Source organism: Varroa jacobsoni, unplaced genomic scaffold (genome assembly GCF_002532875.2).
Source record: "Varroa jacobsoni isolate VJ856 unplaced genomic scaffold, vjacob_1.0 scaffold_1365, whole genome shotgun sequence".
NCBI lineage: Eukaryota > Metazoa > Arthropoda > Arachnida > Mesostigmata > Varroidae > Varroa > Varroa jacobsoni.
The window spans coordinates 164,018-178,272 of NW_019214267.1; the positions used below are offsets into that span (position 1 = coordinate 164,018).

Below are 14,255 nucleotides of genomic sequence, written 5' to 3' on the forward strand. Positions count from 1 at the left end.
TACATCCGGTGTTAATATGTTCTCATAATTTTAGAAGTCATCTCTTAGTGACTCAAGACTACCTTCGTCGACTAGTATATATTAGTAAATGGATAGGCACAGGTAGTCTGTACTAGTGAAGTAGACCCAAATGAAGCGCTGTATCGGTGGGACGTAAGCACTTCGTACCAACATGAAGTCCAAACGAAAGATCTGGGCTTTTATTCAGCTTATGTGAGCAAACGCGATAACCCGCTATTCACAAATAAAACTTTGTTTGAGTAGCATGTACAATGTCATAGGTTTTAGATAAAGAAGGTCACATTTTGCATGTAACAGAAGGGATGCTTTAACTGATTGATAGACATTTTTATTAGGCTGTTGCAAGCAAATACAGTGAACATATCTTTGAATTAGTTAAGCTATAATGATTTTCATTTTGTGTTATTGTTTTATTGTTACACACCTATGTATGAAACTGTCATACAATTAACACACGCTTGTCTTAAAGCTGTAAAAGTTTCTCGACAACCATATGCCTATCGTTCGCTTTTTTCTATTTACATTTTCCCTATATGGTTTCTCAAAATAAATCGATGGTAGGGTCTTATTGCTTACCAGGTATCTTTTTTTGTTGGGGGGGGGGGGGGTATGAAAAACCGCGTAATTGCGGATTTAGAAGCGCGTTGAGGCCAACGTTAGATATTTCTTTGGTCAATCCAAGAAGTGATTGAGGCATGGTGATGAAGTCTGGCCTTGTCATTGAGAACTTAGGCCATATACTTTCGATTGCCATGGGTTCCCCGAAGAGCTTGAGACAGCAGGCTTGGTTTTCAGCGAATATCAAGTATTTCATTGCAAATAGACCGTCACCTTATATATGAACCCATGTGGCACTATTTCCCCTTAAAGGGACGCCATGTTTTCTTATGGTCCTTCTCCGGTTGGCGGCAGAGGTTGAACCGTGTCTCGTCTATAGCGGCCGTATGCTCCAAACGATTTTTTGTTGAATAAAGTCCCGTGATTTGCACGTGAAATACACCACAACCATTTTTAGTTGGCTTAGAGTCAGTTCACAGATCATCAATTTCTATTCAATTTTCGCATTCTCACTATACGGGTTATAATTCTGTAACACGTGACGTATGAAATGTCAGCGTAAGCCTACATAACCTTCAGATGTGAAACTCTGCAACGTCTCCTTGCCCTTCGTGTCCTATATCTGGCCACCAGTTTGCTGGTCTTCAGCATACTCAATCTGTTTTGATTGTCATGGCTAGCTAATTAAAAGCAAGTATTAGGATATTTGGCAACGTATCGGATTGGAAGAAGAGAGTTCAGTGGTATTTTTATTTAGCAACCGCGTGGTCAATAAGCCAATGAAAATTTCCTGAGGGCAACGAAGTGCACAGGTAGAGAAACGTGCCGCCATCATCAATAGCTGCCTTCAAAAGGTTCCTACCTAAGCTTGCAAGCGTTGAGTATTTGTAATGTTTTTTTTGCTAGCCTTGCAAGGAGCACTCGTCGTTCACTTTCGTCAAGCCTAAATGGACTAGTGACCTAAATGGTACAAAAGCAGCTTTATGTAGTAGCAAGATTTATGCAGTTCATTTATGATGCATTGTATGTTTACTGTAAGGCTCTATAGATTGAGGCGAAGGTAGCCGACATACTCTGCCGACATGCTTTGTTTCAGTACTGCTTATAACGACTTTGGTACTAAACTTCTGTCGACTACCTTTCCGGTAGGATGCCATGAGTCGAGTGGCTAACAGCTAATGAAAAGGCCTCAAATAGTATATTTCGATGAGTTTTAGTGTCTTCGATAATATGACAAATAAGCTAGAACTGCACTACCAGAGTAGTAAGTTTCTACCCTCGGCAATTTACCGCCGTGAATAAAACCACATTTCGCTCTATAAATTAGTAACTTTGGTGGCTTCTAGGTTGTGACGCTTAGAGCTTGTGGTTATAGAAGCAATAAATAGTCGTAATAATTTTACTAGGCCTAGACGTACCGCTTTCTCAAATAAGGCTTTCTTTTCAAAACTAATCTTTTATTTCAGATTGAGATTTCAGCTGTTGCTGAGTCGGTGGACCGTTACTCTCTCGTAAGCGTACTATCTCTTACCAAACACAAAGATGTTTGGATACAGCCGTACAACCGAAGTGTTCAAGACAGCAACAATAAGGCCGGCCAAAAAGAAGCTCAAAACGAATCGACGGGAAGTGATGGTGAAACTGAGATCTTTGCTAAAGGTATTGTTCTGTTCGGATACGCAAGCACATTAACATGTAAAGGCTAACACATGCCTAAACATCCGCTTTTATTTAGGTTCAGCGTGCGCGTCTAAATGACTGATCATAGAACGGCTACTATAGTATATGTCAACGACGGGACTAGAACTAGCACCGTTTCGGTCACAATTTTATCAGTTCAAGCCGTAACCTGTCGAAGTTTCCGAGTTTTCATTGTTCAGTTTGTGAAACGAAATTTCCATATTTGAGTTGGTATTTTCAGTGCTATGAGGTATTGGGAAACGACAACTTGAACATGAATGGAAAATGTCGTCGATGACCCAAAGTAACAAATCAAGCAGGGCGTTCCGTGATAGCTTGTGTTATATATATATATATATATAATGTTCACTCAAATGTCAAAAAAAATGTGTTGATAAAGGTTTGATATATGTAAATAGGCATATCTAATACAACAAGGGATGTTCGCAGGCGCAAATTATATACGTGAAATTATACTTACTCTATACGTACTCACCTATGAAGGTGGGTTTTTTTACATTTGATAATAACGATGCTGAAAGTGAGTTAATTACAGTAAGTGGTACTTAAGTGTATCTTGAAAAACCTTAGTACAGAACTTCTATAAGCACAATAATGAACCCAACCCTCTAGCGTCTTTCATCATTTACTTTCAGGTGATATCGTGTATGGAAAGGTTGGTGTTGTACTTTCGTTAGATGCCATGACTCCAATGTTTCGCGCTAACATCGAAAGATGTTATCTGTGTTCTTCAATCGACGAATCCATCTCCACTAGGTTACCGCTTACTGGCAAGCCTTGCGCCGACCACTCGAAAATGAGTTGCATCTTCAAAATTCTCGTATGTAAAGAAACTCTTTCGTTAACCTACTACAAGCTTAAAAGATCGTAACTTATATGGCTAAGAATAGTCATAGTCTTTCTCTCCGAGCACTTTATGATTTCTCATAATCAATGTATTAATAAGTTGCCCCTTAAGAAGAGAATCGGATTTGACTAAGCCATATCATTCATATGCTCCATGTACAATTTGTGATTATCACTATTAAATTTTAACAACAAAAAATATATAGCAAATAAATAAAAAAAAAAAAAAAAAGAAAAATCAAAGCAAAAAAGCCTGCTGTTCAGGAAAAAAAATGCTTATCATTGTAGATGCATTAAAGCGCAAGGCTCCATAAAGTGTGACGGTGGGAAAAATTAACCGTTCCTGTGCCCATTTGAATGTTATATGTTTTAATCTGCGAGCGTTGTTCTCGAATTCTTTGTATCTAGCATAAGTAGCTATCATTGTTAGATATCCAAAAACAACTGGAGTTTTTCGAAAACTTCGGAAATAATCTATACCTTTATGTTATCATGTATATTAGGTCACATTGTACAAGCTTTCCTTTGCCGGGCCCTATTGTCTGTTTGCGCATTTTGCCACGCCTCAGTTTATTTTTATTTATGCTCAGGCACCAATCTGGGACTTTGTGAGACTTTGGCGATCGCGAATTTCCAATGAACCGTCCACTGCATGCGCACAAAATGTGTCTTCGTTTATTTAAAATAAAGAAATACAGACAATATATTCGCTAGATGTCGGCTGTGGGGTAGTGCTACCGAGGTAGACTGGCCGAGATGCACTCAAACGGGGCACTCTACCTAAACTATGTTCTCCTGTTTAACACCACAGTCGGTATAAGCTTTTTCTAAAACCTAGAACTTCTCATGTTCTAATTTGAGCGCTTGGCGATATTTATAATTAATAAAGGACGGACATTGAAGGTTTTAAGAGAACCCTATAAACCTTTTCTTCTTTGTTGTGTTCAAATGGACGATACTATCTGAACGTTTATTTACAAAAAGCTCTTTTTTCTTTTATAACCTTCAACCGTAAGTTAGACCCCAATGCGGTCTCAGTCTTCTTCCAACCAAGACTCTATACAAGATATAGAAGATTTTATTTGCCTTATAGGCCTTTTTAAACACTACAAATATCTTGATATACAACGAGTAAGAAAATGTACGACCTAAAAGTACTGTCCTTTATTATAAATCATTTATGCGAACGTTTCAAGGACGATTGGTAGACTTTCGGATCACTTCTATTTATATAAATATCGTTCTTGAGTATGATATGTCTCTTCTCATCTATTTTTACGACATGCGTCCAGGACTCAGCCGACCCATATTCGGTGGACATGTCCCTTGGAGGCACCCAGTTTGGAGCGGTGATGATGTCTCAGGATCCGACATCATTCGATCCGGAGGTCCTTGATGCAGTTCGGGTCAAACAAAGAGCGGATGGTTTTGCTTTTCGGGTAAGTCAATAGCCCCCAAACAACGCCAAATACAATACGCCAACTTTTTTGATTTCATAGAACTTTATAGCCATTATAACAACCCATGGTCTTCCAAAGAATCGTATGTTAAACGTCGACATTGTGCTTCGCCTGCTGGGTGGAATTATTTATTATAGCAGGAATAAACCGGTTTTGGGGACCACCAATGCGGACATAGTCGAATCATGTACCGAGCACCTTTAAGCCTTACGCGCCTTTTTTAACACATTTTTTTTAAAGAAACATTTAGAAGTGTATTGAATGCGCAATCATATCTTCGAACTCACTACCTGTGGGTACTATATGCCAATATTTTGATATTCTATAAGTTTTTTATGCTGTTCAGTCAGTCGATCTCAAATTTGATAAGTTTTTTGCCCTGTAAGTATAAGAGTTATTTCAGTGTTTCTAAAATAATTTAATAAAATAAACATTCAATCTACCTATACCACGAAATCGTGAAGCATTAAGTGTGTCGACCACTAACAATTAACTGATAAAATCGTCTTAGCCGCCAGCCGATATGTCCTGGTTTTCCGTCTTTGTCTTTGAAGATTTGTAAATAAACCAGTACTGCAAGAAAATAATAAAGGAAATTGTTACGTGTAATCACATCGTTTAGGGATATTCTTAATAATACCTAACATACAGAAGCTATGATCTACTCTTGATGTAGGTGGCTCCGCTTTTCGAGCATACTGCTGCAACCAACTTTCATAGTCAAAGCGAGCTCGACAATAGAATGGATGGGCGAAACGTGACAAGAACTTACTGGCACGTTCACTGCGTGTTTACTGTAGATCACGAAAATGATAACGGTTACCAACCAAGTGCCGATAGGTGTGTACGTAAATTTAAGTTACACAGAAATGCATTTGTGAACAAGACGTTTTTATTAAAGTGAACTTCATTATGATTCTCGCCATCAATTATCATCTCATCTAAAAGTGATAATCGTAATAGTAATTATTAATATTATTGTTAATTGCCCAATGAACATTTAGTACACGCGATCGTCGAAGCACCACGTTCGGCATGCGACCCAGATCATCGCGCCTTAACCGCCATAGCTTATCACCTACGAGGGTCACGAGAGAATCATTCCGAGATATCCTTAAGGATCAGAATGAAGACGACATCCGAGAGGGTTCGGCCCTACTCCTTCTTGAATCCTACGACGGCTATCTGGCGTCGCTTGGATCGGAAGGGTCCGGTCTATGGCATTTGCTAGTGACGTCGCTACAGCATTCCTCCTCTTCACCTCTACCGCTTTTGTTTTTCCTCTTCGCTGGGTGTATCCTCTTCCTTATTATCCTTTTGCTGCTTCTTAGCGCAGTTCGCTTTGCCAAACGCGCCCCGCGATACCAGCCCCCGCTAAAGACAGCGGGCACGACCAGCCCAGGCGCACAGATTATCAATGCCAATAATAATCACCAGGTAGGCTATCTTTAATCTGTTTTGCTATTGTCAAGACTCTCCGCTTCTGCGTCTGATATGCATACAGAAAGTTTCGGAGGCCGTACGTCGTCGCTGTTCAGTATAGATTGCAGTGAGATTTCATTGTTATAGGCGGTATCGATAGAATTATTCGAGTGAACTGTATTTTGTTGATCCAAGAAGGCTGATATTAATCATCTCATGAAGGTCAGACTTCAATCTCCAGAACGGGCTGAGACACGCTAAGTAAAGAAAACAAGTGATAAATTAACAATATTTACGTTAATAGGCATATTTGTGGTTTCAATCAACTCTTAGAATATTACTGGAACGTAGGCCCATGTTTATGCAATACGATTTCCCATTAGTATTTCCTTTAATTGACTTGGTCCTATGAAAAATTTTAGGTCGTCACAATGCACGTCTTCGGTCCGTGCGAAGAGCAGTCGAATGGTAAGCTGAAAATATCTTCACCGAATGGCTCACAGGAGAAAATTTTGTATCCGCCGCCATCACCGCAATCCTCGCGTCATGTCGCACTTGCTGAATCCGACCCGTCCTAGTCAAGAAGCAACTTAAGGTTTTTATCCGACTAAGGCCAACGTGCTGCGCTATTAGAGTCGGAGCTATCCCACTGCTTAGGCACAGCGCAAACGAACCCCCAGCACTGAAATCCGTACCTTGTATATCTATCGATAGTGAGTGATTATAAAATGTGAAAATAGTATCTAAGTATTTGATCAGAACTTTTAAGTAAGCACGGGCAGTTTCTCTACTAAATGATATCAGTCGCGGCGTTTATTAACTATTACCGACGTTTCTCGACCCCTCGTGGCTCTTGGCATCGTTAGAACAATCATATTGCGGGGGCACTGTTCGTCTTAAATGAAAATGTGGGGACCGATGTAGAAGAACAGATGAGAATACTATGAACATAAGTGGCAGAAAAATTCCGTGAATTTACAAAAAAAAATGCATTTTTTGCTATTATAACAGGCGACAATTTTTATTTTAAATAAACACCTTTTTGTAAAAAAAAATACTCAGTAATTTGTGAAATTCTACCTTTGCTTAACTTAAACTATCCTAATATGTTGTACTTCCGCTGCATTGTCTATATCCACCATCATCTAGTGAGAGAAACCGACAAAGAACAACAGGTGGATATCTAAGCGTCGCTAGCTGCATGCGAGGTTTGTTATAGGGAAAGCCTTTAATGAACGGCCTTCTAGTGTGAGGCCACTTTTTGCTTATAAACAGATGTACGTCTAAAAACTGCAGCAATGGAGAGTCTAGAGGCCTGGTCAGATGGACTTTCCACAGGTCGCGAGGATCATTGTATAGCAGAGACAATGGTCATGTAATTATTACTTCCATAGTAGAAGAGTATAGAAATAAAATAGCAACTGCGGGTGAAAAGTGCGTATTGTTAAATTGTCACGCAGCTTACCCATTTTGAATTCTATCACCTTTATTAAATGATGATAAAGTGACTAATTAAAACAAGCTTTCTAGTAGATGTGTTATACAGAAGGAGGACAAAAGTGTACATTGCTTTGTATATTTCACATGGGACAGGTATTCGAGAGAACGTGTAAATAAACTGAACAAACGAGTAATAAACTTATTTAATAATATTACCTATCGTCTGCGTCCTGGCTAATCATGTTGGCGATTCTCTATTTTAAAACCTAACAGGACAGAAACTAATTTGATCGTTAATATAATGTTTATAACGTACTAATCAATCTTACGATTTCGATCGAACCGGACATCGTTTATAGATGACATTTAGCGCGGCAAACAACTGAATCGTCTACAAAGATGCTGTCGGTTTTTAGGCCACCGCTAACCGCAATCACGTAAAGGTCCGTTATCTAACTATCATCTTGAAAATCTGAGTTCCTTTTACATTCTAACCTTAATACATTGTAAACCTTTGTTCAAAAATAAATGTGTCCATTAGGTTTTCATAGTGTTGGATAATCGTCCGTTGTTTCCCCGCGAAGAGCAGAACCTCAATTACATACAGATGAAATTCCATAGGTTCAAGATCCGATGCAGTCTGGAGTTTGGCGGTGAGATTAAGTAGGTCCATGTATTAAGCGCTCTGCTGCTTTCCCAAACAGAGAAACGAGCATGCTCGAAGTGTTGCGCGAAAAAAGTAAACCAACACTTGACGGATATTGCGGAATGTCTACGGAAATCAGGCACTAAGTGAAGCTAAAGTAAACAAGTAACTCAGGTGTTTCAAACGTGGACCGAAGCCTATCCAGGACATGTTGCAAACCCGGCACAGCGATGATGGTCATGAACTAAGGTCCTTCTAATGGTTTACATACTGCGACTGTCGAAAAATCGCTCATCATTTGTTTGGCCCCACCGTCAGCAAGAAGTACAATCGTAACGAGCTTAGCACGCGCGAGTCTGTCTGACGCAAAGGACAGATCCTAGGTTTTCGGTCACTGCTTGCACTGCAATTTTTGCGAAAAATTTGATGTGTGTATTGCCTCGGCCCTGTCGGGGCTTAGCCCGTCCAACTTTTTCCCATTACCGAAACTGAAGACAAGCAGACTTGCAGAACAGGCGTTTCGACATAAAAGAGGAAATAAAGGAAAAGTCGTGACCCGAGCTGAGAGCTATCCCGACTTTAAAAAAGTGTTTTGAGATAAGAAAAGAAAGTCGTACTGCGTTTGGCGGAAATGACTTCAAAGGGAACCGCTTTAATTGGGACGATCGAATAAATATTTATGAATCTGGTATAAACGACTTATTAAATTTTGGGTGTTTCGTCACTCTTTACGCGTGGTCAGGACATGTTTCTCAGAAATGATCCAATTATTAAGGGAACACAGTTCTAACTTGTCGCGTGATGTGGACTAGTGCGTTTAAGATGAACCCTTATCACTATCAACAGTGCTCAATGACATGAATATCCTAACGCAAAAAAAAAGAAGAAAAAAAAAAGCTTGAAAACGTTTCGATGTTTAGCTGATTCTCAAATATTTACTACATTTGTTAAATGAACAGGATCACCAAATGTTATTTAGTTTTATTGTTTTAGTCTTCTAAATTCATTAATACGATTAAGAGGAAGTCTTCGTGAAGCATATATGTGATAAGAAATTTTGCAAACAATATAGCAAACGTCTCAAACTTTTTGATAACTTTGAATAACAGTTTTTGTCAAAATTGTGAAGCACGTCGCCGAAAATTTAAGTAAAACAAACGAATAGTTATAATTTTATTTATTATAGGATATATTACATACATTATTATTACAATATATATTTATTATAGAATATAGTACAGATAACGCAATGTATCCGTACCGGGGAATTTTATTTGAGCCAATTAGACGCGTAAGATGAATAATAAGCCGACAAGATATTTTTATTCGACACCTGTTTGTGTTTACTGAAATCTGCTTGAACATCTTCGTCCCATCAACCAGAAAAAATAGGTGTTCGTATCCATTTGGTCCTATAAATGCTCTGCTGTGTGACAAATATTGGCCTACTAGAAGGGAGTACGTCGGTCGATATGGGACTTTAGACAAAGCTCTTCGTAATACCTGAAGCCCTTAGGAACCGGTAGCCTCGTCATTTGCGATGACTAAGGACGCATATTAAACGATCGATAATATTTAACTGAAATTACTGTATAATAAACAGCAGAGAATCTTGTTATCAAGTATTAATTTGTCAATCACAAGGTTAAATGTGAACATGTCCTTAGCAAGACAAGCTTACGAAGCCTAAAAATAAAAGTGTTTATATAGAGAAACGTACGTTGAAACAGGCGCCTGGAATTTTGCGTTCAAAAGAACACTCAAGGTAGAAGGGATCAAAGTGACTTTCCAGTTTTTTGGAAGTACGCTTGGAGCGTATGAACGGAAAAATAAAGTTTGTACTTGAAAACAGTAGTTTATAATTGAAGTGGAAATTAAACATGTCTAGAAAACGAGCATTGGAAAATGTATAATATACTTTAATCATAGCATTACAATAGTAATTAACCGCAGTTACGTGTCGTTGCTATTGGCCCATAAACAGTTTACTTTATATATATATATATATATGTATGTATGTATATATATATATATATAAAGGTAAACACGAGGTTTGCCGTTTAAGCTAATCCGGAAACTAAAAGATGCAGGACTTAAGCAGCATAGGTATATAGATATAGCCCCTTGATAGCGTTGGGTTCATTCGTACTTTTGTCGATATCCATGATTATAATACTTATATTCGACATAATCAGTAGCCGATATTCTCTTTTTTTCAAAGAGTTGTTAATTTCTATAACAAAATCGTAAATGTGTGGCTCTTTGTGCCTTTTGTTATTTCAAGCTTCTTCGATGTAAACCTTTCTGGCATCAATAACGGCAGTTGTAACATATACCTGCTACGATATATAGCTGTATGGGGTAGCTTGTTTCCGCGATAGATTAGTGGGGTGCTGGTCTTAGGGGTACGTTGTGGTTTCGGGTTTGACTTCGGGCAACGACACACTTCATTTCGAGCCAGGAGCGACCCATCTGACAGAATGCCTAGCGGCAAAATGGAGATGAACTTTGAAACATTTATCTAATGCGGAGATGTTTTTTGCTTACCGTTTAATTGTTTCGGTCAGCGAATTAGTTTATCGATAGAGCATCATTGTTGCTGGAATATGGGTCAAGTTCCCAAATGTATCATGTTTTTAAATGTATCATGAATTACGTAAACTCTGTGTCTTGTTGATCAGAGTTCGATGCTAAGCATCAGACGACCACTCAGTCCGACGCTGTCGCTTGCATGGGAGCAACCGAGATCACAGTAGTTACTTTAGTTTGTAGAAGATGCTGTAGGGACTAAGCACTGGCAACCTCAAAGGGGTGCGAACACACAAAAAAGGCTGATAAAATGGGAGAGCTGGTATAGGGTTTTTCGTTAGAGAGGCAATTCACGTATCTGTACCGGGCAGGATCCAGTTTTAATGGCAGCTAGCGGCGTGGAAGAAACTGCAGCCGCCGCCGACACAACATACGTCCATTTATGTCGTACGATTGATGTATATCAAAACAGCCAAACTTGACCAATGCGCAAGGATTATGCAGAGTTGCGCCATGCTCACGGCAAGACAAACTGCGCACGAGTTTACTAAACAATTTAACATAACATTGCAACTAAACGGGCAGGGAACGATCGGATGGTGGTATTCTTAGTACGGCATGCTCTGCTTTGCAGGCGCGATGAGCCTGAATAAGCAAGCGGCCGAAGTTTCCTTTGAGAATATCAGTGTTTTGACGGAGACATACAGTTCAATATTTCTTTAATCTTTCGTTTTTTTTGCTAATCGATTTTCTAAAAATAATTACTTTCAGGGAATCGAAACTGGCTGCTTAAATAATATTACAAGATCATGGAATTTTTGTTATACCGCTCGTTTTTGTGTCTGTAAGTGGAAACAGAGTTCCAGCAGAGGTTTTGTGTCAAAGGCAAGACTTTGCGAGCCCACCTGGATGAAGACAATCTTAAGCAATTTACCACAATCGTTCGCTGCTCTCTAGAGGCTACGCCTACTGATCATAGATAAACTTGAGACTTACACGTATCTAATTACGATTAAGTTCATAAGACAAGAATGTCTACCTTATCGCACTACAACACCTAGACGTGACCGTCTGAATCTCAGTTTCGCATTACTTGACAGAATCTCACTGCTTATGGCAGAAGACTCGCTATCTGTGACAAAAACTGAGTACGAATAATAACTTCAGAGAGTTTCAGAAGACAGCTTTTATGGTCCTGAGAAAAAAACATATTCACAGAGCAAGTTTTCTTCCATTAGTAGCAGAGGCGGTTGGCAAAATCGGCTCATCGCAGAGTGGCATGTCAACCGCGCGTTTTCAGAAATGACTGATGACATAAAAAAAAGAATGATGAAATTTCTGATTGGTTATTTGCCAAAACAATGGAGTATCTATTATTTTTTTGCATACGTGGGGTGCAATCGTCCAAATATACTGGCGTGACATAGGTAAAAAAAATATTCTCTTTTCATAGATATAACTTTTTAAAAAAACCCTATAGAAAAATGCAGTAACATCAACCACGTGGTTATAGAATACGTGCTTTAGGTCCTTGCTCCACAGCAAATAGCCAACTTTTAGCAACAAATAGCCAATAGTTTGTTTTTTTTTTTACAGAAATCGAACTATATCAATGGCAAAATGCGAGTTAGGTTTATTTTAACTGTAGCGTAAATATAACTTGACCAAATTTCAAGCAAGTTTGCCAACTTATTGTAGCTTTTCCATTAGCCTATTATGTAATGGAAAAGCGACACTTGTGCAAAACTAGTTCCGTTTCGTAATTATAAGTTGGTCTATATTCTTTAATGTATTTTATCAAGTATCGCACCTCGTATAAATTAGATGTTAATCCCAGTAGCAGGCACGTGTAGCATTGTGTGTTCGTGATGTAAACAGCAACCTATCCGTAAAGATATCTTGGGAGTAGATCTGCGCAGAATTTTGTAAGTGAACAGAAAGGCCTTCATCGAAAGAATCGCCTATTGCAAATACTTCTTGAAGGTCGCGAGCGGATTCACATAGAGACTACTGTCGATCTTTTCGACCTAGTCAATAGTTCCTAAATAACCGAAAGCCGGTAGCCGATGACTCACAGGGGCAAACGATCCATGATAACCGGGAAGACCCCCCTTACAACAAGGCCAATTACGTGCTGTTGAAAGAAAACATATTTTGGCCAATACACTATATAGATTTTACTTTAAGAATGTGGAAGTACCAATGTGCAACTGGCAAGTAATTGTCACTTTCACAGGATAAAAACGCGGGGTGTGTTACAACCGAAAATATGATCACTTCGAGATGCATATTGGTTCTGCAATACAGTTGGTAAACCACAGGTAGAACTTATGACTCTTAAGGTTTGTTTTTTTTTTATTTGATTGACATTTGTTTTATTTTATCGTGATGAAGCTATATCGCTAATGGCTCGCATTTTAAAGCGCGCGCCATTGCTATTTGGTGCGTAAATGCAGGGAACAACCGTAGGAGGAGCGCCAACCTTAAGAGATCCCAATTAGGTACTTGTGTCGTCCTAACTGCTAAGTTGAATAGCCAAATGTCCTTAGTCCTGTTTGTTAAGTCCAATGCCATGTTCGCTGCAGTAGGTGGATGGCCGTCACTAAATACACAGTCAATAAAGTAATAAGGATGGCACACGTAAATCGTCGTCTCGTGTTAAGCAGAGTACTTGCTTATTATTATAAGACATCTAACATCAAAGGTATCGGGACAGAGTAACTAATGTCGCCATTCAACATTATGCGTGGAGCAGCTGACGGTAGAGAGTTGGAGTCCTGCAGACCGTTTGATTCAGCTTAGCATACACCTCGGAACCCTACCATAGCACCAAAAACGAAAAACTCTCAATTAAGTAAAATATATTACTCAATTAGACAGATTTTTAGTGTAATAAAGTAAATGTAAAGTTAATTAGGTTAGGGGAAATGCCCCGAGATTACATGTCGCTGTTAGGAAGGTGTCTAAAGTAACTGTGAATGTGCACAATTCTGTTATTAAAGGAACTGATCCCTGAACGTAACGTTAGTTCATTTTAGTCAGTCCATATAACATTAATAATAACAGTACGTCTGCTATTTATTACTATTGTTGATTATCTAGACATGAATTTCAGTACCTTAAAATGTACATGTTTATATATTGGTTTCAATACAGAATGCATAATAATAATAACGAATAATACACATATTGTCACACAATCAATGGTTCATACCGAGTAATTAACTAAGTTCGAATTGTACTAGATTTTAATATCTATTATTTTCTTTGTAAATAAATATAAAAACCCTCACAAATTTGACGAAAAGCGCGGAACGATAACTTGGTTGGTTTTGGTAAATAATTGGTAACTAACATCATGTCCCAGCTGCAGACGACAGGACAGCGCGCCAAATACAACATCTCCAGTGTTGGATAGTTTCTTTTTCAGCTACGTAAGATAACTTACCCATAACAAATCACAGTATTTATCCATACGTAAATCTCTGGTTCATCGAAACAATCTGTTGAGCAAGGCAAATAATTAATCTATTACTTATAGTTCGATCCTCGATTTTATTTGTTGAATGATTTTTTTTTACATTGCAAATCGGCTTTTCGCCGGATTGTAAATAAAATGGCTTAGATATATA

General features: G+C 38.6%; 1 protein-coding gene and 1 long non-coding RNA gene across 2 annotated transcripts in view; one reads left to right on the top strand and one right to left on the bottom strand.

Annotated features, from left to right (window-relative positions):
• The window catches only part of LOC111269222 (uncharacterized), an 82,831-nt gene extending 75,164 nt beyond the window's left edge, over positions 1-7,667 (top strand). The window contains exons 14-19 of the mRNA XM_022848662.2: positions 2,046-2,238; positions 2,916-3,100; positions 4,419-4,565; positions 5,263-5,426; positions 5,591-6,023; positions 6,431-7,667. Of these exons, the coding sequence (XP_022704397.1) occupies positions 2,046-2,238; positions 2,916-3,100; positions 4,419-4,565; positions 5,263-5,426; positions 5,591-6,023; positions 6,431-6,586 (1,278 nt within the window). The 3' untranslated portion in view covers positions 6,587-7,667. The remainder of the gene's footprint in view (positions 1-2,045; positions 2,239-2,915; positions 3,101-4,418; positions 4,566-5,262; positions 5,427-5,590; positions 6,024-6,430) is intronic.
• A 1,589-nt stretch (positions 7,668-9,256) lies between these two features.
• LOC111269227 (uncharacterized) lies at positions 9,257-13,975 on the bottom strand. Its single transcript, XR_002685657.2, has 2 exons — positions 13,917-13,975; positions 9,257-13,441 (listed from the first exon to the last, which is right to left on the bottom strand). It is a non-coding gene; the product is annotated as an uncharacterized LOC111269227 (long non-coding RNA).
• Positions 13,976-14,255: the final 280 nt, after the last annotated feature.